Source organism: Equus przewalskii, chromosome 30 (genome assembly GCF_037783145.1).
Source record: "Equus przewalskii isolate Varuska chromosome 30, EquPr2, whole genome shotgun sequence".
Classification (NCBI taxonomy): domain Eukaryota; kingdom Metazoa; phylum Chordata; class Mammalia; order Perissodactyla; family Equidae; genus Equus; species Equus przewalskii.
Genome location: NC_091860.1, coordinates 22,153,516 through 22,180,957, shown reverse-complemented (window position 1 = coordinate 22,180,957; position 27,442 = coordinate 22,153,516). Strand labels below are relative to the sequence as shown.

The 27,442-nt window shown below is 42.5% G+C and overlaps 1 protein-coding gene across 50 annotated transcripts in view; it reads left to right on the top strand.

Annotated features, from left to right (window-relative positions):
- The window catches only part of CELF2 (CUGBP Elav-like family member 2), a 789,997-nt gene that overhangs the window by 651,175 nt on the left and 111,380 nt on the right, over positions 1–27,442 (top strand). For all 50 annotated transcript variants that reach the window (XM_070601472.1, XM_070601463.1, XM_070601447.1 and 47 more), the window contains one exon: positions 24,218–24,300. In XM_070601472.1, coding sequence (XP_070457573.1) covers positions 24,218–24,300 — 83 coding nt within the window. The remainder of the gene's footprint in view (positions 1–24,217; positions 24,301–27,442) is intronic.

Sequence of the window (27,442 nt, the reverse complement as noted above, 5' to 3'; positions counted from 1 at the left end):
CAAGAACTCTGAGCCTGTAGTCTTAGGACGTGTCACTGGGCAGCCCCTGAGTTCACCGTGGGGGAGAGACTTCTGGACAAGGACTCGCCATGGGATGCTAGCTGCCAGCCTGGTGGTCTCAGGAAAGTGACCCATTGGGGGCACAAAATGGGGATACCACCTCAAAATCCAAAGTTCCTCGGTGATGGGGGAGGGGGAATGGATAAGAGCTCTGGGTGGCCCTCTGCCTGCCCTTGCATTTTGTCTGTGTGGACTCCCCAGACCTCCCCGAGCTTCCTCATTTTCAGAGCTTAGATCTTTTCCAAGCCGCCAGACTTGACTTCTTTTGTAAATAAAAAATAGGTCGTGATTGTTTCATTAGTGTTGAGCTTTCTGAGCAAAGTGATTATCCGAAGTCTGAATGGAGAAACACAAATTTCAAATAAAAAGGGAGGGGGGGATGTGTGTGTGCAAATTCTAGATCTCTGGTTTGTGTTGTACTGCCTCCCTGCCCTCACAGGCAGATTCCCAGGCCCTTCTGACTTCTTAGAAACTTAACAACCCAGGGAATTTTCCTGGGGAGGTACTGAGTCAGCATCATTTTATGGGTTACTGCTGTTTGCTCAGAAGAGCCAATTAGTAGTGAGGAATTGTCATCTGCTCATCGCTAGCCTCACGTCCCAGAGATGTGTAAGTACGTCCATCAGTTTTAAGGAGCCAGCTGTCCCTTGTCTACAGCTGTGCGGCCCCTGGGGCTGTGATCTTGTCAAACTCAATCGTGCTAAGTAGGGTGCCGGAGCCTAGTCATACTTGAGATGGGCTCTTCCAACACAATCCCACAGCGCCCCAGCTCCAGGCACTGAGGATGCACTGCCCTCTGACAAAGCACCCCTCTGTCCCAGCAAGGTCACAGGTGACAGAAAACCAAGCAGTTAGAAGCACCAACCACACTGCTCCCATTATTCCAGTAGGACTGTAAGGCTCCAGCTGGTTTTGATTCCCAGCAAGCCACTTCTCACATGCTGAGTAGCCTTGAGGCAGAATGCGCCACTACAGTCCTGCCTGATCCTGCCACCATGCGACTGACCATGGAAGGGGAGGCTGTGTCGGCTGCTAATACTGATGGGCTAGATGGCGGGAGAGCCTGGGTTCCATGGAAGTCAGCCAGTCTACTCTTTAACCCCGCCCCCCCATCACAGCCCCGCCCCGAGAGAGTCTGCTGTAACAGTTCCAAGTGAGCGTGTTATTTTGGAAAGGCCCCGGGGACTTTGAGTTCCGATCTAGACTTAAAATTAACCTGCTGTGTGACCTGGAGTAAGTTGCCCCTTCTCTTCACAGAGTTGATATGAGATTCAAATGAGACACAGCGGTTTGCAGCCCTGTCTGTGTGTTAGAATCACCTAGAGAAATTAAAAAACAAACGTACCGCAGCCTGGACTCCACCCTCAGGACTTCTCATCTAATTCCTCTGCTGAAGGGCCCTTTTAAGGTGATTTGAACGTGGAGCCAGAGTTCAGAAGAACCAAGAATGCCTGAGAAAGTAGAAGGCACTACATAAATTCAGTTTGATGTTACCGTCATTATATTTTTCCACTCGTTTGGGTGATGTCTGAGAATTTTAACCCTACCAATGTAAAGATACTGCAATCATTCATGACTTCATTTTGTTTTTCTTAGCCTTGCTTTCAACACCGCCCTCCAAGGCCATTTTGAGTGGGAATTAGATGGGGTAGTTCCCTGACCTCAGCACAGACACCTCCAAATCTTCGCACGCTAACTGGGCTTATAGTAACTTTTCCAGGGAATATCATAACAGCCTTTTCCTGGAGAACCTGATTTTACTGTGGGCTATGAGAAGCCAGGCTGGCGTCTCTAGGCACGGGGCTTCAGGGTGCAAGATAAGTGCAGTAATTATATTTAAATGAGTACAGAAGGAAATTTCATCACAAACTGCAAACTGCATTCACAAAAGAAGGGTCTCTGCATTGGGGTGTAATTGAATTAATGTTAAGATCTGTGTTCCTGCCAGTGTCCTCCCGGGGTAGCTCCTGTTTGTTCCACGCGAGGCCTGGGGTGGAGGTGGACTCAACCCAACTTAATGGTGCATTTTTAACAGAAAAGCTCATGCCTTCTGAGGGTGCAGTACGGTTTTAACTGTGAGAAAAAAAGTAATGCAAGTTTAACCAGAAGAATATGATCTTTCAAGATACTGTTTGCGTGCATGTGTGTATGACTATTAATGAAAGAGCTTTTCTGAGAAATGCTAAAACACACGTGCTTGTATGGTCCTTCACATTTACAGATTTATAAAGGACTAATTTTCAGGATAATCCTGGGAAGGAGGCTGAGGAAGCTAGTCATCCTCATTTTGTGGATGAGAAACCGGATTTACACAGTTTAAGTATGCTCACATAGCTAGGAATTTGGGCCTCTGGGGACTAGACTCATGATCCAAAGACTTTATTTTGGTCCTTTTTCTGTCTCATAATTTTTCACTTTTTTTTTTTTGAGGAAGATTAGCCCTGAGATAACATCTGCTGCCAATCCTCCTCTTTTTTCCTGAGGAAGACTGGCCCTGAGCTAAAATCCGTGCCCATCTTCCTCTACTTTATATGTGGGACGCCTACCACAGCATGGCTTACCAAGCGGTGCCATGTCCACACCCGGGTTCTGAACCTGCGAACCCTGGGCCACCAAAGCAGAATGTGCTCACTTAACTGCCGCGCCACTGGGCCGACCCCTCACTTTTTTTTTACTTTGTGCTTTAAAATGGAAAGATTTTTAAATTGAGTTTTCATTTTGGAATGAGAAAATTAAAAATTTTGAAGTGAGAAAATTGGCCTTTGCCCAGGAACCCTAATATGTCTACGCCTTTGTCTTCATCTAGCCCTTTAGGGTCACTGAGTCCTTTTTCTGCAATTGGGACCCTGGCACATTCAAGATCCGAATGTGGATCACGGAAGGGTCAGAGGAAAAGTGAACTGCATTAAGAGAAACTGCCTGGATCCTTGAGATAAACTCTTCCTAACCCCCCTTTTGTTATTATAGGCAAAGTTCGATGACATATTAACTTATTATGCTATTTTACTAGGAATATAATGGTAAATTTTAATAGATACTCACAGAGTCAGTTTCTGAATCTGGAAGAAAGTGACATTGGTTGCAAACACCCATGGGTATTATTTACCATGAAGAAGTTCGACTCAGTTTTCATTTGCATCCATTTCACAAAAAATAATAAGGCCTCATTTTATAGTGCCATATGGGTTCCAGAAATACCAAAGGCTCTTTGCTGGACAAGCCATAATGTCAAGAGGGAGTGGAGGTGAGCTTTGATCTTGATGACCTCTGCTCTGAATTTTAATTTTCAGTGGGCCACTTTCAGACCTCCTGTGACACCAGTCCCATCTCAGTATAATGGGGACAGTAAGGCCTTTCCCTTGCGTAGTTCAGAAGGAGCTTTTGAAGTGCCCTTTTTGAAGCCATAGAAATCTATGATTTTCATTGTCAACATTCCACCGTGAACTTACACTCACCTTCTATCGCACCTCTAGGTGTGATAATATTTCTCATTCCATTACAACAGAGTAGTGTCACACTTGGCACTTTTACTGTCCCTTTCCTGGATTATCCCCAAAGTGCTCTCTGAGAGCATTAACTGCTATGTAGCTCACTTTTCTACACCAGAGCAGAAACACTCCAGGCACCAAGAGGAGATTTAGCGGCAGTAAGTAGGTTGTTCCAAATGGCAGTGAGTAAAATTTGGCATTCCCCCACCCCAGCTTCTGTGCTTTTTCTGCTTCGGGTCACCGGGTCCTAATAGCCATGCTTAGAATAATTTCTTTTTATTCCTTAGTCTTCCTTAATCATCAGACTTGGTTCTCCACCTGCCACATCCATCCAGGCCAACAGCCATGCTTATGGAAAGCAGTGTCACCAAAGAAAACAGGACAGGAGATAAATTGTGTTTCAACTTTAGCTGGCACCTGATTGGAATTAGGACAAAAATTAACTTACTATTATCTGGGTGCTGTAAACCAAGCTCTATTGGCAGGCCTTGGCTCTCCAACTCTACACTTGCTGGAAAAGAAGGAACAGAAGGAGTCGTAGTCACTAAGACAATACACAGCCATTTCCAATCTGGGAATATTTTATATGAACTGACACTGATATGCTGTGTGTCATTTATCTTCTGATTCCTTGTTTCACGTTGCCTCCACTTGAGGCCAAGAACATTACAGCTGTGCCAAAGAGTGGGTGGAAAAATAGCCTTATTATTAACTTACGTTGAAAACATAATGCCTTTTTGAATGTCTTCATTCACAGATGCAGTCACACAAGATATTAATGCTCTTTCTTAAACATGGCAGAACAGAGTCTTCATTTAAACCCTTGTCCACGTCTGTGGTGCACCAGTACCTCATGGGAAAAAAATTAGCCCCTTGACTATGACTTTATCTTTTACATTTTCATATAGTTTGAATTCATAATTGGGCTATTTTTATTGGTTAGCAGCTGTATCATATAAATCCATGAATGTGTAATTTAGAGTCATTTAGACCAATCATCCCGCAGTAACCCTCTGAAGCCCGCAAGCAGAGTTAGCCTCTTTGTAGAGAAAGAGAAGAAATAGAGAGTAATTTGCCAAAAACTGCTCAGCTTCCTTTACGGCCGATCTCGGTTTATCAACTCGAGAGTTTTGATACCCCGTTTAATAATAACTTCCATCTGTATGGACTCCATCTGTTTGTGGAGCATTTTCACGTGGTCCTCTCATTTATTCCGCATCAGGGGTCTGTGAGTAGCAGGTGGGGTTGGCATCTTCATTTTACAAGGACAGGAATCTGTAGTTGGAGGAGGTCAACGAGTTGCCACAGCTAGGGGACTTGGGACAAAAGCCACCATCTTGGACTCAGGCCAGCACCCTTTCTGTTAGGCCAGGCAGGCTTTTTAATCCAGGGTCCTTGCATTGCAACATAGGACACCTCCTTTCCTATCCATTCTCATATGTAAAAAGGCTTTGTGGCTTCAGTAGCGTCCATTTGCATCTCAAGTTTCAGTCCCCGTAAAATAGATACTTGAGTATCAAAGGATCTCTTATCAAATTTCACAGGGGAAAAAGAAAACAAAAATCATTTTCTGTGCTCTCCAGAACACAGTGCAGTGTCCACGTTGTCCCATACATCCAAGGAGAACAGCAGAATGTATTGGCCATCTCTCAATGAGCCACTTGTCTGTGAAACAATCCACAGTGGAAGTAACACAGACTGGCCTTTGGTCTGCCATGCTCGCCACACTGAAGAGCATCTCGCTTCTTTTTGACGTGCATGGTTAATGGCAGGAGGCGGGGGAGTGAGTCTTCAATCTTTGTTCCCCAATGGGTGTCTGATATTTAGGTTCATGTAGACAAAATCTGTTCGACTTCCCGCATGCTTGGTTTATTGGTATGTATTTACTGCTGATTTTCATTCATGTCTTTAGGAGGAATCTTCTGTATCTTTTAATGCTGACAGTTTTATTAAGGATATTTTTTATGTTCTGTTATTACTCTTTTAAAAATGTATTGTTGTGGCAGCTTCAAGGCAGTTGCAAAATACTTTTTTTAATATGGAAGTTGGATTAAAACATACAGTAGCTGTCACCTGGTAACCAGACCTCATATAACTATGTCAACATAGCTAGTGACTTATTGCTTCAAATTGGAATCAGCTGATATTTGGTTCCACGGTTTTTAACTCCGTTGGCTTAATCTGGAACCTGCTGGTACACATGAGATAGTTGTTTTATCTGCTGTTCTAAGCCTGATGAAATGTTTAAAAGAAGGCTGTGTAAGCAGTCACTTATCTCTTAGTGTTACGGCTTATTCCGTATGGCAGTATACAATCTCAAAAATAATTTATTCTGCTGTAGTTAAAACATGGGAGCTGAATGCAGAGACTGATAAAAAGTGCATTTGGCAAGTCCTTTCCCGAATTGCATAGTTCTGTTTCGTTATCTTCTTAGAGAGAAAAACCTGGGTTGTGATGGTCAGACCTCCTAGGAGCCTGAAAGCCTAGGGCAAGGCCTGGGAGACAGACCACTTAATCTATTGTTGATGTCTTTTTCTGCCTTTGATCTTTTGTTTTTAGATAAACTTGATTAGACTAGATTTTCATTCACTCATCTAGACGTAGGGAGCCCCCTTGGAAATGAGGATGTGGATGCTTAGAGTTTTCTTTTGTTCTGAAAGCCATCAAAAGGTGTCTAAAGTTATGTGAATTTTTTAAAAATTCTAGGCCAGTATCCCACTTTTTAATGATGTTCTTTCATAGCCAGCTATTGAAGAGGACCTGAAAGAGAGCGGTCACTTGGTTGGCCTCAAACCTCGCATTCACTACACAGCTCATGTGAGGGAAAAGCATCATAGCTTACTTTTTTTCCCATAAACTGTGGAGTCTCTAGGGGTAATTATCCCTGTTTACAAAGATGTTAGCAGTAATCTACCAGATGACTTATTGATGTTTTGAGGAAGACCCAACTCTCAGAATAAAATCTTTTATAGAACGGTCTGATGATGAGATTACACCTGTCTTTGAACTGAAAGTAGAGTGTGAGTTTTTCAGTTCACAGAGAAAAAATATATGTGTAATGAATCATATTATGGGGCAGTTCTCCTCCTGTGGACCAAGAGTGGTTTATCTGTTGGGTTACCAGGAATACGTTATGGACAGTGCTTTGTAGAGCTGGGAGCAGCATGATGGACAGTTGTACGATTATTTTTTTACAGGTGACACATTATCAAGGAAGAAATGATAGTTTTATTAGAACCCAAGAATATTATCTCTAGCACCAACGTCTTTCATTGGAAACTAGTGAGAAGCCATTTGGTTAAGAAGACAGTTTGAGATGCTTCCTATTTGTTTCTATGATGTTTGCAGTTGCTAGTCACCTCTTTGCCCCTCTTCTTGCCCTCTTGAATATAGAGCAGATTACTTTCAAACAGACTCTCATCCCTCCACCAGACTCTTCTGTCACTCCTTGAATGGGCCCTGCTTTCTATTGCTGCCTAACTAGAAGTGTCAGTAGTGGATGTCAACCTTGCGAGCAGAGCAGGCCCATATGTTATTGCACTGTCTAGAGTCTAGATTAGATAGGTGCAGCCTAGAAAAGGGGATCGATGGATGTTGCCCACCCCCTTTCTCTGAGTGTGACTTCTCTTGAAAGATATAATTACATGAAGTCCATTTCTGGTCACAGTTAAGAGCAGACCCTCCAGACTCCACTTGGCTTGTGCATTGTGAGGAAAAAGCCATCAACGTTTTAAAAGCCGCTGACAGGCAAGAAGTTAGCCTTAATGGCTGGAAAATTTGGAAATTTTTTTTGATGCTCTACAAAATCTCTTCATTGCTTCTCTGAAGTGCTACTGAGGAAGGCTAGAACAAGGGGTGTGATGAAGACTAATGAGAGAAAACCAGTCCGAGTCTTCAGGCTTCAGATAACCTAGATGTGTCCTGATTGTATGGCCTGAATTTCTCACCTGGGAGCTTTCCAGAGCAGCCAGAACCCAGAGATGTTCTGGCATCGATGTCACAAAACTGGGTCGTGGGAGGTATGCTCCAGAGAATATATTTTAGGGCACGTCTTCCAGGGACAGATTTTTGACAGGCCTTCCAGATTTCTAGTTGTGGTCAAAGAGAGTAAATGATGTACAAATTAACCCACACTTTCCAGATATCACCTTAGTGGTCAGATAAGAGGTTGGGGGCAGAACATTAACTCTCAGTGGCCTCTAGAGAAGTTTTACAATAGTTTACAAGAACCACTTAGCCTATATGATTTCCATTCTGCCTACAAACTACTCAGGGGCCATGTTTATCTGTAGGTATCTCTCTTGTTTTCGTTGTATACCCTTGCCTCCATTCCAAATATTAATTTCTCTTTGTTCCAACATCACAATGCTAAAAAACTAAAAGCATCTTCTTTGAGCAAAGATACTTAGGATTCTGTACACCTGTTTAGATCTACATGAAATCCCAACCAAGGGGGATAAAGAAAAGAGGAATTTATTCAATACCTGTTCCCTAGATTTTCATAGCATACACCTTGATATCTCTTAGACTCTTGTATTTGGGCATCTGCTTATTTTCAGGAATTCTTTGAAGGGATTTAAAACTATTGCAGAGCTGCCTAGGTACCAAAACATCACTTGCTAGCTCCTAAGTCACCCCAGGAAAGTGGTACAGGATACTGCCTCTTTGCTTGGCCAAGTTGGTCCAGACTCCCTGAGACCTCTCCGGGTCAGACTTCCATCCCCACCTGCACAGCGCCCCCCTATCTGGGCCCCAGACTCATTTGAGAATGTTAATTGGTTAGAGATGCAGTAGAGATAGGGAGTGGGGGGATAAGGCTGATCTACTGCATCGGCACTTTCAGAAATGCTAACACAGAGGAGAAGGGAGAAAAGATTGAAAGGACTGAATCTCACCATACAAGCGGGCGAAATTAAGAATTATTTATCAATGAGGACTGAAATCTTAGACATGCCTGTCAAGAATTACATTCTCCTCTCAATCGAGTCGATTTTGCCAAGTGGTTTGTTCAAAAAAGTGGGTTTCCTCACCAGGAAACTGTTAAATACAGATGTAAATGCATCACTCACGTTATCTACCTAATTTCTCAATAGCCATCCACCAACTTCCAATTTTCTGAAACCAATTTCTAAAACATACTCACTTCGATCCTTCTGGTGTGTTTTTAATGTAGCCACTTTGGGCAGTATCCTGAAAATGTGCTAAAGGTGTGAGCAGAGCACTGACGTGCTCAGAGTTCCCATCATTTCAATATATTTTTGTCTTTTTTTTTTTTTTTTTTTTTTTTACCACTCAGTGTGGTAGTAATCAGGATAGACTGAACTACTGTAGCGAGTAGACCCAAAAATGTATTAGGACTTAAAGCCCTGTAGAAGTTTCTTTCTTGCTCATGTCAGTAATCCTCTATGGGTGTCCTGGTTGGTAGGCGACTTTCCTCCCCAGGGTGATACGTGGATCCAGTCTTCTTGATCTTGTGGCTCTGTCTGCCCCTGGGGCTTCTTTTGCCATTTGTACCCGTCCGGAAGAAAAGGAAAGAAAATGTATAAGAGTCACATGTGCTCTTTTAAAAGCCCTGGCCCCAAAGTAGCAAATATCACTTGCACTCCCTTCCCTTTGAATATATGTAGTCACATGGCAAGAGGCTAGCAAATGTGGTTTCAGCACACGCTCTGCTACCATCCTCGCGCTGCGGGATGAGAGAATGGATTGGGGTGGACAGGAGGCGGTCTCTGCCATAGGTGTCTTTTGTTGTACTGTTTCCTTCCTAGAGGATACAAATCCCTGGGAGCACAGTTATACAGATTAGCAGGCCTTTCCTCTGAAAATGCTGACCCAGTAGGACCATGGGTTGGTTCCAAGAATCTGTGTTTTACAAACACGCCAGGTGATTATGCAAGAAAATTTGAGAAACGCTGTTTTAAGATGTAATTAGATTCTGGAAAGGTATTTTGCACATTTGTTGTGGTCTTAGACTCCTATGTTATAAGGAATGGTGGCAGACTAGATGGATGAAACCAAACTCCTGGAACCCTTGTTTAGCTGTCTTTAGTCTTAGAATTTGGCTAAGGCCTCATTGCGTAGACAAGATTATACTGTGACTCTACCATGGGACCTGAATACATCTGTTCAAACCTGAGTTTTTCTTTGAATTGGCTGACTGCTTCATTCGGTTGACCAAGTTTACCAGTCATTTTGACATACGGCTATTTTATGGTTTGTATCAGATACTTGGAATGTATTACCTTATGACAGCTCTTTAACACATAGGTCAGTTTATAAGATTGACTGGTAATGAAATCTTAGGCATTTTTCTTCCCTCCTGTGGTCATGTTGAATCCTTTAGAAGCTTACCATGATGGAAATTAAAAGCATAAATATGTTGGACAAATAGTGGTTGAATTATTTATCAGTGACCCATGTCCAAAACTGAAGGATGGAAAGCTCCTCCACCCAGCCTTCTGAACATGCCAGAAGAATGACACAAGATGTGTGGAATTTTTGTTTGGTTTGCTCTTCATGGCACATTTGAATCCTAGATTGCTTTCCTTGCCTCCCAGCAATCGCGTGGGCCACATCCCTTTGGACAAATTGGAATGTGCTCACGAAATTCAAACCAAGTTTAATGTTAGCCTAAGACAGTCATGTTCAGGCAGATAAATCTTCCTCTCAACTAACATAAAAAGTATTCCTGGATGCATTTAAGATATTTGGAATATCCACTGATTGGGATTGCCTGAGCTCTTGATCTTCTGGTGATAGAATGAAATTTAGAACTAACCACGAGACCTTTAGTGGTGAGAGAATATCTCTTTTAACTACAAAGAGGTGTTGTTATCATTTGTTATCTGCACATTAGAAAGCAAGAGAGTCCAACAGAGGCTTTGCGTGTAAATGATCTTGGTTGCCCAGAGCCTTTTAGCTCACTGCATAGTGTTTTACAACGTGCCTTTCTTCTCACCTCCATCTTAATAATCGTGTGTGTGTGTGTGTGTGTGTGTGTGTGTGTGTTTGTGTTTGAAATCCAACCAAGCAATGGCCCTTAAGTCCAAAAGGGCTAAAGATTTGGAAATCCATCTTCATCCAGTCATCTGGGGACGGAATGGGAGCCTGCGGGATATTTCTTCTCTCTTTTTTCTAAGAGTTTAACAGAAGAATAAATGTCATTGGCAATGATTGAGAAAAATGAAAGTTTTTAGATCAAATACTCCTTCGGTGTGTGCACAGCATGGGGAAGGCTGATAAATGACGTGTTCTTCCTGGAGTGAAACCCAGTGGCTGCTAATCAGTGTGTGGCTCGTAGAGTTTTCTGTAATTTTGAAATCAAGGAAATATTTCACTTTTCCCTTGGAGGTTTTCAAGGGAGAGATTCTGTGGCCAAGAAGATGAATCTTCTCCCTACCTACTCAAGAATGAACAGTTAACTTGGCAGTTAAATTTTAAGCACATCAAGTGCAAGGACCATGGATTATATTTTTATTATATCCCAAATCAGTTATACTTACTTAATTTCCTGAAAAAGGGAAAGTTGTATTCAATCTATAGCGGGGCTGAGATTTAGAATGATGGATAAGCATAAGCACGGCAGCCTTCGGCAGGACTGAGCCTACCTACCTGGATTCAGGCCCAGGTTTTGTCAGTTATCAGGGTTGACTCTGTCAAGATGCCACCTCTGTGCCTCAGTTTCTCTAACTGGAAATAGGGACTTAAACTAGGTGGCTGCTAAGGCCTTCACTCTCTCCAGTCCGGCATTTAAAATGGATCACAGTCAAATCAGAACCAGCCTTGTTAAAATCACGATACGAGTGAAGTTTCTTTCCCACAGCCACCCCGTTTTTTCGGTTTTTCTTCCTCTTTCATGACACTGCCTCATGGCCCAGCACTGCTCTGGGGCGAGCAGAGGGGAAAATGCCCTGAGGACAGTCAATCAGTAAGTATTTACGAAGCACCTAGATGCCTGGCACCATGCTGTGCCTTGTGAAGGGGACCAGAACCCTTTCTACATGGCCCTCTGCCCTCAGAGAGCTTTCGTGGTCCTTAGGAAGCGTGATAATAAAGCAACAACCAAACTACAACAAGAGACAGCAATTTATCAGGTGCTTAGTGATTTTTTTTTCTTGTGTCTTATCATTGTGTGACGGTAACTCTCAAAATGAAACCCAGTTGCTTGGAACCCCAATTTCAGGGGGTGCCCAAATATGCTTAGGGGGCATGGACCCCAGTTCTCCTCCTGCCAATCCCTTTCTTCTCTCCCTTGATCCTAGACATTTAGAGAGAGTGCTGCCTCTTCCTGCGAAGCCCAAGGTCGCTGCCTTTTTTCCTCCTCTCTTGTTGCTGAATTAAAGGGAAGTGACAAACTTGTGGTTAAACCCCTTTTATAGTAATGAAACCTGGGTGTGCTCATTAGACAGCGACAGTTTTTATTTCAAATAACAAACTGTTTTGGGGAATTTTTGCCTGGTGGTAGGGAATACCATCAAGTGTCCAGCTGGGGAAAATTTCGTTATACCCTGAAAAGGAAAGTCATCAGAATGATTCTCTTAAAATGGATTGACTGTTTAGAGGCCATGTAAATGGATGTTCATAGCACTCAAAGGCCATGCAAATGGGTGAACTTGGCTGGTTCCCAGTAATTACTTCAGAAAGCAAGACAACAAAATCAATTCCAAACCCTATTAAAGGGTGCGTGGTCATCACTTACAAAAGAGCCTCACTTGCCTGCCTTCTATCCAGGGACCGCCGGGGAGCAGCACGACATGGTGGCGGGAGTGTTGATGCTGTGTCTCTGTATGTTGGTGTCTTTCGTTATAACATTGGGGTGACGCTCCCTGTCCCTCACCTGCCTCATAGGGAACCTGCAGAAGGTCTCCTTGGGCGTGGGGCTTTGTCGAGGAACCGAACAAATTTCAGGTGGTCCATAATCTGTAACATGTATCAGTCACTTCGATGTATATGCCAAGAGCTGTGTTATAGATTTTAATAAATTTTATTTAATTTAATAACCCCGTGATATAGCTGCTATCACTAACTCCAGTTTATAAATAAGGAAACAGAGGCTTCAAGAGGCTAAGAAGTTTGTCAAACATCCCATCAGTCTGAAATGCTGACAAAGGCTGACTGCTTTACTCACTGCAAAGCTTTATGAATGAAGCATGAGAGAAATACCCAGCGTCACTCTGGAAACCGTCACAGTCTCTGCCTTGAGGACTCTGGGACCAAGCATACTTGCCTTTTATCACAGGAACATCCATTTATACTTGGCTACGAAAGTGCATTTCTTATAGGAGTTCCACTGTTCCAGGCAATTTGTAAAAATATCTTCCTCCCCCGTCTGCATACACACGAAAGGTGACTTCCTTATCATGGGAGTGGGTGAGGCAGCTACAATGGCCGTAAATATCAGCCTCTAGAGTCACATGCCGCAGGAAGACGTCTAAAATAAGTACAGATCTTTATTTAAGCCAGATGACAGTTGCTGTAGCAAAGCGTTTGCCTCTTCGTTTCACTTTGACCGTAAAGACCAGAGTGGGGAAGTACACAACGACTTTCCTCATTCCAATTCCAGAAAAAAAAAAAATGTTGGTTCTACTCTGGATTGAAATGCCTCTTGGAAGAGTTCAGCCCCACCTGGAAGAGGCCCATAGAGGAAGTTAGAACACCGTTGATAGCACTGGTGTGTGCTTAATGTAGAGCTGAGCTGTACTTGACTCAAGCTAACAATAAGGGGCCTGTATTCCTAGTCTCCTGAATATAAGTTGCTTCACCATCAAAGCAGGACAGTGGCGTTGACCTTAGGAGACTGGTCCAGCCCGGGAGCATCTAATACCCCAGTGTGCTGAATGGAGAATCATGGGAAAATAGATATGATTTAACCTACTCTCGTTGCCACTAGGCTCCTAATTATAATACCATCCTATCCTCAAGAGAATGCATACTCCGAAATAACCTTTTATTAGAAACTTCCTTTTAATGAGGTCCCTGAGTACTTTAGAAACTAAATCCTTTTTAATTGGATTCAAGATAGAGCTACCTTCTACCACGCTTAACCCTGAGTCACCTCCCTTAATCTATGTGAAGTCATCTTGGTTAACTTAGCCGGAAGCCCTGCTCAGACTGCTAGGCCCTTGGAGTTGCTGCCATCCTCACTGGTACCCTTTTCTGCCCTGCCACCAAGACTCCTGGAAGAATGACCAGCCCAGGGAGTTGGGCCACTTACACTGGCTTTAAGGAGACTGCCTGATGCAGCCTTCTAATGAGCTTATTGTGTTCTTTTTTAGAGAAAATCTATGGTCCTTCCTCCTAGTCTAGAATTAGTGTTTAAAAAATGAAAATGTAGTCAAATCTACAGTTTGCTTATTACCTTGCATTCCAAAGGTCAAATGACATTTTCTGTAACAAAGGCGACTGCTTGCGTGCTTGCTTCCTCCCATCCTCCATAGCTCCCTGAACAGACACTCTCATCACCCATAAACCCACCTTCAGTGCTTAGAGCCAGAGTGGGAGCATTCGAGAGACAGCTAAATGCAGTGATTGGCCAATCAGGGGAAAGGGTGACATTAAAATTCTTCGGATACTTTTACAGCTATTAGATGTTTCAAGTGGTTTAACATAAGTGGCTTCTTTCAGAGGCCCAGGGAAGGGGAAGAAGCAGATCCCCACAATTTTGCCCTTGATATCTGTTCTATCTGTGTCCTGCTCTTGTTGGGATCTACATCATAGTGGGTGAAGAAGTGTTACAGTACACACACAGCCACGCACGGTCATCCTCAGTCGCTTTCCCGAAAGGCTGGCAAATGCAGTCGATTTAATCTAGGTCAAAAGAAAGAAAAAAAGAAGCTCAATTTTCCTGGCAGAAGATTTAGAGAGCGTGCCTGTCTTCACAGGACCAGGGGAGTATTGGGAGATGGTTGCTCCCAGAGAAGTCCCAGGGCAGCAGGAGGCTGGCAGTAGCCCACATCTTGTGGCCAGTGAACAGAATGTGGTCACACGTGTCGGGGGCAGAGTCTGAGAAGAGTGTGCAGGGGGTCCATGGAGCCCGTGAGCCAAGTGTTCTCTCCCTGGCTGAGAACGGGGCTCAGATACGCTGTATAGGAGTAACCCTGCTGGGGACGTGAGTTGGGATTCTTGGAGGAGCCTGGGACCCCTGCCCCAGCAGCCAGAAGTGATAAGTACGGTTCCTGCTTTGTCAGTGAAATTCCCAGGGGATTCGCTTGGGATGGCATGTGGCGATCCAAACCAGGGCATCCTCATAATTCAGGCACTGAAAGCGGAATGGCAGTGCTGTTTCTCTTCTTCCTAGGTAGTGGCCAGATGGTAATACTTTTTACATCAGGGTGCCAATTATTTCAAACTATAAAACTAAACTAATTTGATATGGTTTCATTAAAAGTTGATTTCTGGGTCCACCCCTGTGGCCTAGTGGTTAAGGTCACGCTCCGTGTCGGCTGCCCAAGTTCAGTTCCCAGGCACAGACCTACACCACTGGTTGGTGGCCATACTGTGGCCACAACCCACATACAGAATAGAGGAGGATTGGCACAGATGTTAGCTCAGGGCAAATCTTCCTCAAGCAAAAAGAGGAAGATGGGCAACAGTTGTTAACTCAGGGCTGATCTTCCTCAGCAAAAAACAAGTTGATTTCTACAGGATGTGGTATTTGTGTTGGGCAGCTGTTATTCTAGAAGCTTCTATAGAAGTCCCACTTTTAGATAGAGGAAAAAAAGGTTTGTCTTAGGAGACTGTTAGAAGTTTAAACCAAGAGGGGTGTAGGTTATGAAAAAGACATTTTTGGTAGCATGAAAGGAGGTTAAAGAACTTCTGAGGATCTTACAGAGTAAGGCAGAACCTATGGGGGGTGGTTCATGGCATCTTCTCCTGTGGTAGGCATTGACTTTGAAGGGTGCTGTCCACCAATAATTAGTGGAATGATGATACCTTATTGGCTACTCCTGTGCCTGTGGGTAGTCTGCTGACTTCCTATGGGAGGTGGGTGGAGGTTAGAGTAGCGGAGTTAGGTAATTGTAAAATTTTGTGATTCTACAAAAGGGGCCTAGAAACCAAGAGAAAGCTATGCCGCGTTAACTTCCTCTAATTTTCTTTTTCTTGGTTTTGCTTTTAAAGCAAAAACAAAAAAACAAGTGGGGGTAGGAAGGGCTTGCAAAACAAAACTCTTTCATCTTCTTGCAGGTTTTTCCCAGAACTAATTTTTGCTTTGATTGCTGCTTTTCTTCATTTTTTTCCCTTCTTATCTCTCAGTTTATGTCATTGCAGCCATCTTGGTGCAGCACCCAGGTTCAAGGAGACACAATAAGGAAATTAAACGCAGGAATGCATATATGTTTTTAGCAGCAATGGGACTGAATTTTAAATGGCGCTTGTGAAACCAGTAACATTACTTGTGAAGCCCCATTGTGCACTGTTCTAAAGCAAGCCAACTTTTGAGAACAAAGTAGAAGGCACAAACATGTAGGACCATGGAGGCCACGAGTTGATAACAGTGCACTTGATACAGATTTTAACTGGCAGCTCCAGTTCTTGATGGGTGGACTGAGGAAGGGGTACTATCCATGCTTCTCCGGGGTACCAATATGGCACCTGAAGCATCCGCCTACTTTCCAAGAATGGCGTTTTGTCACTGTTTTTTCCCTCAAGATCTGAGAGTCACCTTCTGGACCACTGGAAAACTATTTCTTTTCTTTAAAGGTCAGTGTTAAATTTTGTTTAAAAATTTAATCCAGGGGATTTTTGATGGGGTTTTTTGAACCTTTAACTGCTTTGTAGAAAGTGAAAGTCGGGGGTCTTGTCAAGGGTGAGGCCAATGATTGATAGTCAAAAGCTTAGTGTGTGGGAGATTCCTTGAGCACAAAATGTACCATTTAGATCAACCACCTTTGGACTCTGAAAAAAGTATTAAATTCTCTACATAGTAGCTAAAATTAAGGGAGAAAATAGATTACAAGGGGAGTCAAATAAGGAAGAATATGTCCTCTTTTGACTTGACTGGTTGGTGTGCTACTGACTTGACAAGAAGCCAAGATCCCAATTGCAATTCCACTTGTGTGTGTAGCAAGGCACCTGCTTTGCTTGCAAATGTGCACACAAAAGAGAGCTTCATTCACAGAAAGAAACCAGAGCGAGTTCACTAACTTAGCCTTCCAAGGCCTTAGTCTCTGGATCTGGCAGCCCCTTAGAATTCAAAGGCAGCCTTTAAAGGAATTTTCAGCTCACAACATGATGACTTTGTTGACGTCCTGAATTCTAATATATCTTGAATTGAATTTGTGTGCAAGGACTATTACTTTGTTTTTAAAAGAAATGAGTACAGGGTTCAATCATCAGACGATCACTCTGTGACTGTTTTCAAGTGTTCATTTGCTGAGATTTAGAGAGTAATGTGAATTTCTTATGGTTAAGATGCTGAATGGCCTTGGAGACATGGCCAGCCTCCTCCCTTGCCAGCCTCCTCCCTTGACCCTGCAGACAGAGTTCACTTGGGGAGATGGGTGGCCACGTGCACAACACTGTATGCTCCAAACTTGAAATACTTTTTATTCGACCAGCTTAAATAGTTGTAGGAAATCACTTTTTCACCCTCTCGCCTCCATCCTCAAGTTGGCCAGTTATTTTTTTGTATTTCAGGAGATGTTCCACAATTTTCCATATTAAGGTGTTAGAGAAGAGTAGCATCAGAAAAAGAATTAGCCGTTAGAACCAGAACATTCCAAAAAGGCCCTTTCTCCCATTTATGAGAGAACCTTTTGAGGGAAAATTTATCCTCAGTCCAGGCTGGTGGCTCCAGGAGGGTCATGAGGAATATGTCACTAGACCTACCATATTTAGAGCTGGCTTCCTGTGCCAGTGAGAGTATAAATTGTAGGCATGTGATCTGAAATTTCTACCCTACAGCTGACAAGTGACTATTTCAGTAATGGAAAACCATTCAAGTCACTGACCTCCCATCTTTATACCTGGATTCTTTAAAACAAACACGTGCAGTAAAAACTGCTTTACTGTCCATTTTTTTAGAGTCAAAGACTTAAAGAGGACTGCCTTTTTAAAATGGTGTCTCCAGAGCATCAATCCTTAGTTCCGTCCTCCCCAGTTTGGCAAGCTTTAGAAATTTGGAAGAAGTCCACTTAATGAGACTGGTGTCAGTGTTCTTAAGGGCAGAACTAATTGTAAAATCTAGTCTTTGGTATCATTCTACCCAGTCTACACTGCCCTCCACACTGAAAAATGTAAATAAAGTGCTGTTTGACTCAAGGCAAGCCACGATAAAACTGGTTATCTGTACATAAGTGTGCATTTCTTCTTTCCTGTGAGTATTATTACCACGAGTTTCCAAGTAAAGATTTTCAAGAGAAACAGCTGTGGTTTGAAAAGATTTGTGATAATCCAGATGGTTTCTTTGAGGATAAATCTACTAGATCATTTAAAATTAGAGTCTTTCAGTAAAGTTAAGTGTCTTCTTTATGATTTTAAATGCACTGCTGTTTGTGTGTGTGTGTGTGTGTGTGTGTGTAGATACCATTGGCCTGTCTTCTTTGAGGCTTTATCTTTGGGAACAACAAGAGCCTTCTAACAGTGTTTCAACTTATTCAGCAATTAAGCTAGCGAAATACCTGAGGGAACTCTTTATGACAACAGGGACTATTGTGAAGAGATATAGGCAGACGCCATCTACCCTATTTGGAGTATGGAGCACATAGCCACTCTGGGAATTGCCATTCTCAACTCCTGATACAAGATGGTCTAATCATATCGCACAATTATACTGATTACACGTTGCTTTACAAGCTGAACATATGCAACTAGGTTGCTAAACTTGCCAATTTCTGGGAATCTGGGCGGTCAAAGGCATGCAGTCCCCCTGACTCATTCTCTCGGGCCCATCTGCTCACCCAGAGATGCTCATTGTGAGGCCTTGCACCGGCCGGCCCCCACGGATAGCCCTCTGCACCCCAGGATCTTTCTCCCTAGACATTCTCTACCATCAGAATTGATCTGTCTTATGTTGCCTTCCTAGGGGCTCTGCTAGATGTTCAAAGTTCAGCAGCAAAATGAATTCACAGGGAGATGTTAATGGCCAGTAAGCTTTAATGTGTTACCCACCTAAGGTGTGTACAGACTCATCAGCATCTCTCGGTGATCAGTAAAGGAGTCCTCAATAGTGGACATGGTAGGCTCTCTGTAGGCCTGAGACGCTGATACCTGCTTCTGGAATCACCTCTCATGTTTTACCACTGAACCTGTTTCACCTGTGAATTTCAAAAGCCCTGGTGAGAAATAATGGGGTGGGGTTCATAAATAGACACATGCAAGATGGATTTATTTTTTTATTCCAACCCAGAGCTCTTACTGATACGATGAATTATTGAAACTGTTGAAAAGTGGGACACCGTAAAGTAGCCTGGATGTGGAGTGGCATGTTTATCTTGTCTAAGCTGGCGACTGCCGCTGGCAGAAACTCCTGAATGAGTGGAGGAAGGCAGCAAGAATTGTCAAGTGCAAGTGCTTATTAGACTGTGTCAAATGGGCCGAGTAGAAAAATGTGAAGCAGCAAAAATTAGCAGCATTAAGCAGAGAGAGGAGAGTTGAGACTTGCTGAAGCACCTGGCTCATCAAGCTGCATTAGCCTCTGCTAATCCCCTGGAGTCCCCTGGCCAGTGATTACCCATCTTTGACCTGGGGTGCGACCTTTCTCTGCACTCCCTGGACACCAGGGAAAGCGTGATCCCAGGAATGATACTGAAGCTGGAAGGGTCGTCTCCTCTGGTGCATGTGGCCACCACTGACTGTGGAAGAGCACCTGTGGATCTTGTCAATGTTTAACCACCCACCTTACAATGATGTTTGAAACAGAACCTGCAAAAGGAGGGGGGCCTGTCCCCCGAATTAGATGCCTGAGCCATCTGGTGTTGCAGCTGACCTGAAAATGAATCCGGTAAATTTCAGACCTGAGTTACAGCTGGCGTGGGGAAATCTAAGAGACAGGTGGTTCCCTTAACAGATGTGCTTGCAGTCAGGGTAGGCAAGAAAGAAAATTCCAACCTTAGTGAGGCTTCATGGGTTTTCTGGGATCTTGAGTAACTCCCTCACCTTTTGCCGTGATAATTGCATATTAGGGCAGATAATGATATTTCTCCCTTCCTGTGTTGAAGTAATCTTTGCAGGTCAATGAACCTAAGATTTTAAGTGAGCATATCAAGTGATAGATGGCTAGAAAAGACTGCGGTTAGCTGGGAGAGCACTCCTAGAAACAACAGTCTTTCAAACCATTCTTATTCTGGAAGTGTACAGACTAAAGTCCCATTGGGGGAAAACACAAATTGTTCCATCTAAGGTGCCTATTTAAATTTGTAGCTCTGTATTTATCCTGCAAATTTTAGGATAACTTAATCAAACACTGTTTTGTTAAGTGAATTAGTATGCATACTGAATGACGCATAAGACAATTTTAGCCCACCAAAGGTGAAGAATAATTATGACTTTTAAAAAATTGGTTCTGAATGAAGCACTTTGCCTGTATATCCGTGTAGTTTTAGGGGTTGTTGGCAGACCTGGTTTTTCTTCATGGATTTAGAGATGATGGAACTAATGTAGCTAAGGTACAGAGAAGGAAGATGCTTGCCCTTGATCACTCAGGAGCCCAATGTATGAAACCAAAAGAAGAGTCTTGGGGTGATTTTCTCAATAATATTGTTTGACCCAGAATCCCCATGTTTGTGCAAGTTGTTCATTGCTTGAGGATGCCCAGCTGAGGCTACCAGTAGGGGCAGAAATGAAGCCTGGGCTCTGCTCACCAAGCCGTAGAGCTGTGCCCACCTGGAGATGTGGGTGTTTCTCAAAGGTTCCCAGTTTGCTTGCCAAGGATGGCTTCTATAGAGCTGGGCTCTTGGTCAGTAAGCAGTGAGGGAAGCATGTCACCAGTGTTATCAAGGGTATTCCATGTATTACAGCCCGAACTAGAGCTTATCTTGACATAACCTTTAAAAAAACCACCTTTGTTTAAGTGGGTCTAGAATAAATGAGTTAAGAGCTATGCATACTTTGAAGTGGATCTGTAGTGATAAATCCCTGATTTCACCATGTCAGTTGCACAGGCAGTGTGGGCCCTGGGTGAAATTGAAGAGAGTCTGACATCCGGGGTATCTTCCCATCTCCCCTTCTGTGCGTTCGTCTCCTCTCTTCATTCCTCTTCTCTCCTCACCCCCTGCCCTATACTGCTCAGAGATCAGCTTCAAACTTGCCCTTTCTCAAAAACAAAAATAATAATTTAAAAAACCCACCTGCTATTCACTAAGAAATTGTTCAAGGGGAAAACACTTAAAGACGCCAGATTCATACTAAGATGTAAATAGCTGGGAACAATTAAATGTTACCTTCCCCAAGGGTAGTATTTTAATACCTAAAGGGGAAATGAACTGCGCCTTCCTGGTAGAATATCCGGCTGTGGGAGATGGTAGGGATTTTGGTTGAGTGTTTTTAAGGCAGGAGAGCTTTCTTGATTCCTGAGGCTCCCACATGTTGGCCAAAGCTCTTCAGGTTGGCCCAACATACCAGGTTCCCTCGATTTACATCATTTTTGTTCCTTGTTGCTTTTATCTTATCATTGTCTCCATTTTCAGTTCCCCTGTCATTCCACTGTTCTGTTTAGGCTAACCCAGGCCTTTCCTTCTTAACTCTGAGCGTGGCCAGAGTTGTTTTTCATCTCCTGAGCTTATTCTTCCTTAATTGCCTTCTTTCCAGGCAAGGAAACTGCCTTATAACTTCTACTCCATCCCTAAATCTTCTTTGTGTCAGTATCACACCCTCAAAATCTACCTGCTTGAAAGTATCTGATTCTGCCCCTTCTTTGAAGCTTTGAGGTTGAAATTCAGAGCTTTCCCATTGTTTCCTTATCCAGAAGGCAACCCCAGAAGCCCAGGAAAGGAAAAGGAGAACTTACTACTGAGAATCTGCTTGTTAGAAGCCTTGGAAGGCAAAGGTTATGGCTTCTCCTGTTTTTCTTTTGTAGGGGAGGAGGACATGTCCTCTCCCCAAATGGGGGTTCGTCTGGCCGGAGAACGAATTAAATTCACATGAGACAGAATAGCAAGAGAAAATTAAACAAAGCTTTATGAGGAACCATGGCCCGGGGCCTTTCTTCCCTAAGGAAGAAAGGGCACCGAAGAAGTGGGGTGCACAGAGTGGTTATATAGCCCCCAAACGGGGTGTTTCACATATGATTGAAAAGTCCCTTTTACAATAGTCACGAGGCTGCTCTGTCAGCACAGCGCTTGATGGAAATGACAGATAGGTCTGCTGTCCCAGTGAACGCTGCGGGGTGGCAGGTGTGTTGCCTCGGGCTGGGGGGGGGGCGGGTCACAGATGAGCACCACAATTGGTTCCCAGCCTAAAGAAAGATGCTTAATCTTTAAGGAGACGCCAACGTTGGGAGGGGGAGGGAAGTCAGTTACAGGAGGTTACCAGACTAGCACAATAAAATGCAGATTTTAAGTCCTTGCCTTTGGTATTGATTAAGAGTTTTTGGAGAGTAGGTCATCTCCTTTCTTCTTCCTGGTACAGAGAGGGAGGCAACTTTTACAGATAGAGATTTACCTTACAAATGTAAAAGTGTCCTAACAAAGGGCAAGTTCCATTCCTCAGAGCCTCCTTCCCTGTCCCAGTTTATCAAAAGCAATCAGCCTCAAATAATCCTGATGCCAAAGAGACATATCTTGGGGTGGCCATTTCCAGGTCCCTACACTTTCTATACCAAGCCAGTGAAGCATAGTTGGTATTTTTCCTCCTAGGATTATTACAATAAGTTACTGGAAGCTGGGACTTGACTTTCCTGTTTAAAATTATTCCTTGACTTGAAGCAATTCCTGTAGCTTTTCTTGGACGTACGTTATGCCAGTGAAGCTAAAATCATGCGTTAATTTGTTAAATTCAGTTTAAAAATCTACTATCAGACAGCATAGCCAAATGAACTCTGGTCAAAGAAGTCAGAAGCTGAAGTGAAAAGCTCATATAAAAATGATCAGTCTGTCCGTCTGTGACTCCTTAAAGAAACTTCATAATTTTCAAGTTCCTCTTTCATGTATATGACATATTTTAAGGGTCTCCAATCCTTGAAGGCATGGAGTTTTTTAAATGCCAGGAAGCTATGGTCACACTCTACTTTGTCCAGAAGGTGAAGATTTTGCATATTTAATCTTGGTAGATGCCAGTGAAATCAAGTATATGATGACAAGTTTCCAAGTTTCTTTTCCAAATGAGGAGGAAGCATCTTAGATGTACTAAGGAATGTTGTATGAATGGTATTGTACTTTATTTTCTTCTACTTCTTTGAATGAGTTTTTGTTTTGAAAAATCAGAAGGCCAGTTTATGATTCTAAATCTTCGATGACTTGTGGGGCCAACTCTCTGCTCTCCAACGGTGCCTTTTTTTCCTGCTCCGGGTATTATTTACATCATTCCCCAGATAGAACTGATGTTGATGCCTGAGTGCCGTGCATTTCTCTCATGCTTCTTGCTGTACTTGGTGTATGAGGACCTCTCAAAGCTTTCCTCATCTCTCAGACTCTCCTTGCATTAGGATCCTTCAGTGAAGTTGGGGTAAAATATGTACCATCTTGCTGAGTGCCTCTCTCCACTTTTTTTCTCAGCCCAACTTACCAAAGACAGCCCACATCAGAGGCAGCATTTTTTTCTTTAAGTTTCTAAAGTTTTTGGCCACCCTGTTTTCTCAAGCCTGGTTGTGCTAAGAAACTGAATGTGAATTAACAAATTATTAAGCAATATCTTTACCTGGTCTAACCAGATAATGTAAACCAGTATCTTTAGCTATAGGTTGAAGAAGCGGGCAGCCATCCTTCAGAATGCAGAAGGAATGGTCTGAGGTTTCGACGTCATTTTCTTTGGTGGAGGGAGTTGGTTGGGGAAAGGATATTTTCTGACCTCTCTTGGGGGCCATCCAGTCTGGACTCCCAACAGCTCTTGGAAGTGAGGAATCAGGAGATTGCCAGTTGAAGAGCCACGGCCATATTTAATGCATGGCACAGAGTCTGCAAACATCTGTTAGAGCGCTTGCCCACCTGTGTCGTAACTTACCTTCTTAACTGGTTCAAATAGAGTCTTTCGTTTTGGCAAATAAATATTGGGTATCTCATGTGTGGAACTTTCCATTATGTACTACGGTGGAGACAAAAAAGAATCAAGTGTTATCCTAACTTTTAAGAAGCTTATAATCCAGTTGTCTAAACCTTTGAGTTTAGAAAGTGTTTGAAAAGTGTGATGTTCTAGAGATAACCTTTAAGAAAATTATAGTTAATGTAAGTTTCCGCTGTTGTCACTGTGATGAAACACTTCTCTTTATGTGGTTGCTCCACCACAAGTCCCATTAACAATTCACCCACCACCTCCCGCCCTCATTCCTGAAGAGCTGTATTCCAGGTAGCTGGTGCACAGTTATGAATTGATCTCCAACGCGGGGAAAGCTAATAAGTATGATTTAGGATGAAAGGCACTGTGTAAATGCTTGAGATGTTGTTATTACTGTGCTCATGCACTTTATTATTTTTAAATTGTGCATCCTTTTAAGTAGATTATTTGTTCGACACAGTCTCCATTATATCTAAGCAAAGCATTCACGGAAATTTCTAAAACCTTTTCATTTCTCTCTGTAGGTTGTTGTTTCGTAACATTTTATACAAGAAAAGCTGCACTTGAGGCCCAGAATGCACTGCACAATATTAAAACTTTACCTGGGGTGAGTCGGTTTACTTTTGTACCAAAATCACTTTATTGCTTGAAAATGGTCCTTTCAACGGAAGGTTCTAGTTATGGGCTCTTAGTGCCAAAAATGACTTTGGTCTTTTGAGAAGTGTGTGCTGACCCCGCTGATCCCCTGCCTCAGCCAAACCAGCTGGCCAGCCCAGAAAGAAGAACTGACATTAACGCTTGACGCAAGAGCTCTCAAAGAGTGTGTCCCCTGGTTAGAAAATCAGAGTGACCCCACTGGGTCGCCGTGGCTGCCAAAGAGTATTGGGTGGGCTAAGATTTTAAAAGGCTAAAAGAAAAAAACCCAACACACACAAGAGAGGTAAATGGAAAAGGAAAAGCTTTTACTCACCAGGAACCCTTTTTCAAATTTAGTCTTTAGATTTTCTGTTGAAAGGACAAAATGTACCCTGTACAGCCATAATATTAAACCTCCTAATGGTTTCTAAACAGTCAATGGTGGTTAACAAAGTCAGTGTTTTAATGCCCAATTTGTGGCTTCATGTTGATAGAGAACAGAAAATACAAAGCTTACCATTTTTTTTCCATTTCCTTCCCAGTAATATTTGATGATTAGCACAGTTCACTAGAAATGAAACGATGTGTTTCGCTGCTTCATCAGAATACATTTATTTCTGGGCTTTTTTGGCAATTTTATATAGTGCATGCTAGTATAAATTTCCCTGTGCTGTTTGAATATTTTCCCTTGACCCCGGTCATCAGTGATGAGTTAATTTAATATCATAATGTTGTGCGTTGGTTGTAATGAAGAACCTGTGGTAAGCAGTACAATGAAAATGATTTTATTGAAACCTGGTTTGATAAGAATAAAAGAAAGATAACATGATGTCTCTAACGTTTTCAGGATATAGTTCTAACTTGGTGTCATTTAGCTGTCTCTGCAGATGTATGCAAACACCTCTGTGTGTGTACACACTAACATATGCATTTTATACCCAACCCCCCCCCCCAGAAAAGATAGCATTTGTTTAACTCACCTTAGATCCACTGAAAATTTTATAATGTTTGTCGTGGCCAGATACTCAACAAAAGATTTTCAAAACATTAGCTTCTTAATCACCCAAAAGTTATAAATTATGGTCCTTGGTCTTGAATCACACCACTTTGGTTTTCCCCTTTTCGTGTGAGCAAGTCAAAAAGAAGGTTCGAAAAAGCAAGCGGGAGGTACCAGAATTCTCCCTCCCAATTTAACTCCTTCTCTCTGAAACGTCTAAGGTGGTTTTAGTAAGGCATCTTTTAGTTGGTCTAACTGCTTTGCTGGATGACTTTAAAAAATAAATATATTATTTCAGTTTCATTTTCCATATAAGTGGAATTTTTCTGATGTAAATTCTAGGAGGTTGCAGCATTAGGTCACGTTATCGAATGAAACAACTGAGGCAAGTATCTCCTGGCTCAGCCAACAACAGAAAAAAATAATTGTTATTTCCCAGTCTCCTAATCAAACCCAAAGACCCCTTTGTATTCCTTCTCTTAAAAAGAAATGCAGTAATTAGCACACAACATCCCTTCTATGTTTGTTGAAAAAAAAAATACTTGAGATGGTGAATTTGTTATTTAGCATTTAGGGTATATTGATGCCAAATCACATCCTATTTTGAATTAACACAAAGCTTGGTTCATTTGAATTCATCCCCTCATCACTGAAGCGCGGCTCCTGACATGCCATCTTCATATGTGAAGATGCTCTCAAGAAACCCAGAGTTAATATGATCAACGGGCCATGTTGAAAAACAGACAAGTGACTGATGAATACGCTTCTGTTTGGGACATCTTACTCTCTGACCGTTTTCTGAGCAAAAAAATAGGATCTTCTGTATTAAAAGAAAAAATGTTGCACATGTCTTTCTCTTCTCCCTAAAAATTCTGCATGCAGAAATCAAGGATGGTGATTTGGGAGACCCACTATTAAGGACGATAATTCTGGGATTGAAAAAGATGGTTTGTGGACTGTTTTCGGTTTTCTTTTTATCCAGTTCAATTTCATCTGCCCAATTACTTGAGGCGGGTTGAATGAAAACTTTGGAATGTCAGGTCTGTTTGGGAGGCTCATAGCCATCCCAGCGCACACACTGTGACTACATTTGCCATTTCAAATCAGGTAAATGAGATCAGAGTTCCGCGTCTTGCGTTTTTGTATAGCTTTATCTGATGAACTTCACCCTTGACAGCGACAGGAAAAAGATGAAAGTGGTTTCCTTTCAGCTGTGAGCTTTCGGTGGACAGGAAGAATGGGACCAGACATAAAAGATTAATGCATATTCTTGGGGAAAAAATATTACAGGGTGCCTTGCTGTTTGATTACAAGCCTTGGAATTAGTCAACATTTCCATAATTCTAAACCAATATACACCTGTTTTCCCACTGCGATGTGAAGGCACAACTTAATTTAACAGAAACCCTGCTGTGCTAAATCTCTCATTAAATACCAAGTGAGTTCGGTAATTTAAAGTTGTACCACCACTATTTTAACTGGTTGCCTTCATATTATGAAATTAATAAGAAATTAATGATGCACTTTGCCATATGCCTTCAATTTCTTTCTGAATAAAAATGAGAGGGATAAAAAAAATGCATCACCAGCTGACACTTTAAAGCTTTTCTGGTTATAATCATTTTCCTGCAGATAAAATCCATTAAAAAGGCACTTGCTGCCTTTTTTTCTAAAGTGTCCAAAACTTTCCATTTGAAACAAGATCAAATAGTGCTGGGTGTTTGTTTGTTTTTTTTTTCCTCCTATTGAATTTTCTTTTGCAGCTGATGTTTTCTATCATATGGAACTTTTATCATGCAACCAAACTTGATGAATTTTTAGGTACCATCTTTTGCTCTTGAGGGAAGTGAAGAACTTGGTTAGAATGGGAGGGGAGAAAAAGCTGATGGCATTCTTTGTTTTGTGGTTGAATCTGTGTGCTCTTAGATTTTTATTTTAAGGCACCATTCCGCTCATGTCGTATATGGATTATAGACTCTTTACATGGAAGGTGGTGGGGAACAGGGTGAAGCATCAGGGCCTTATTCAGCAGTGCGAAGTCATTAAGAACATGTTGCTCAAAGCAGCTATTACCTTGTAACTGAGAAACACACTGGGTCTTACATCCTCTGAAGTG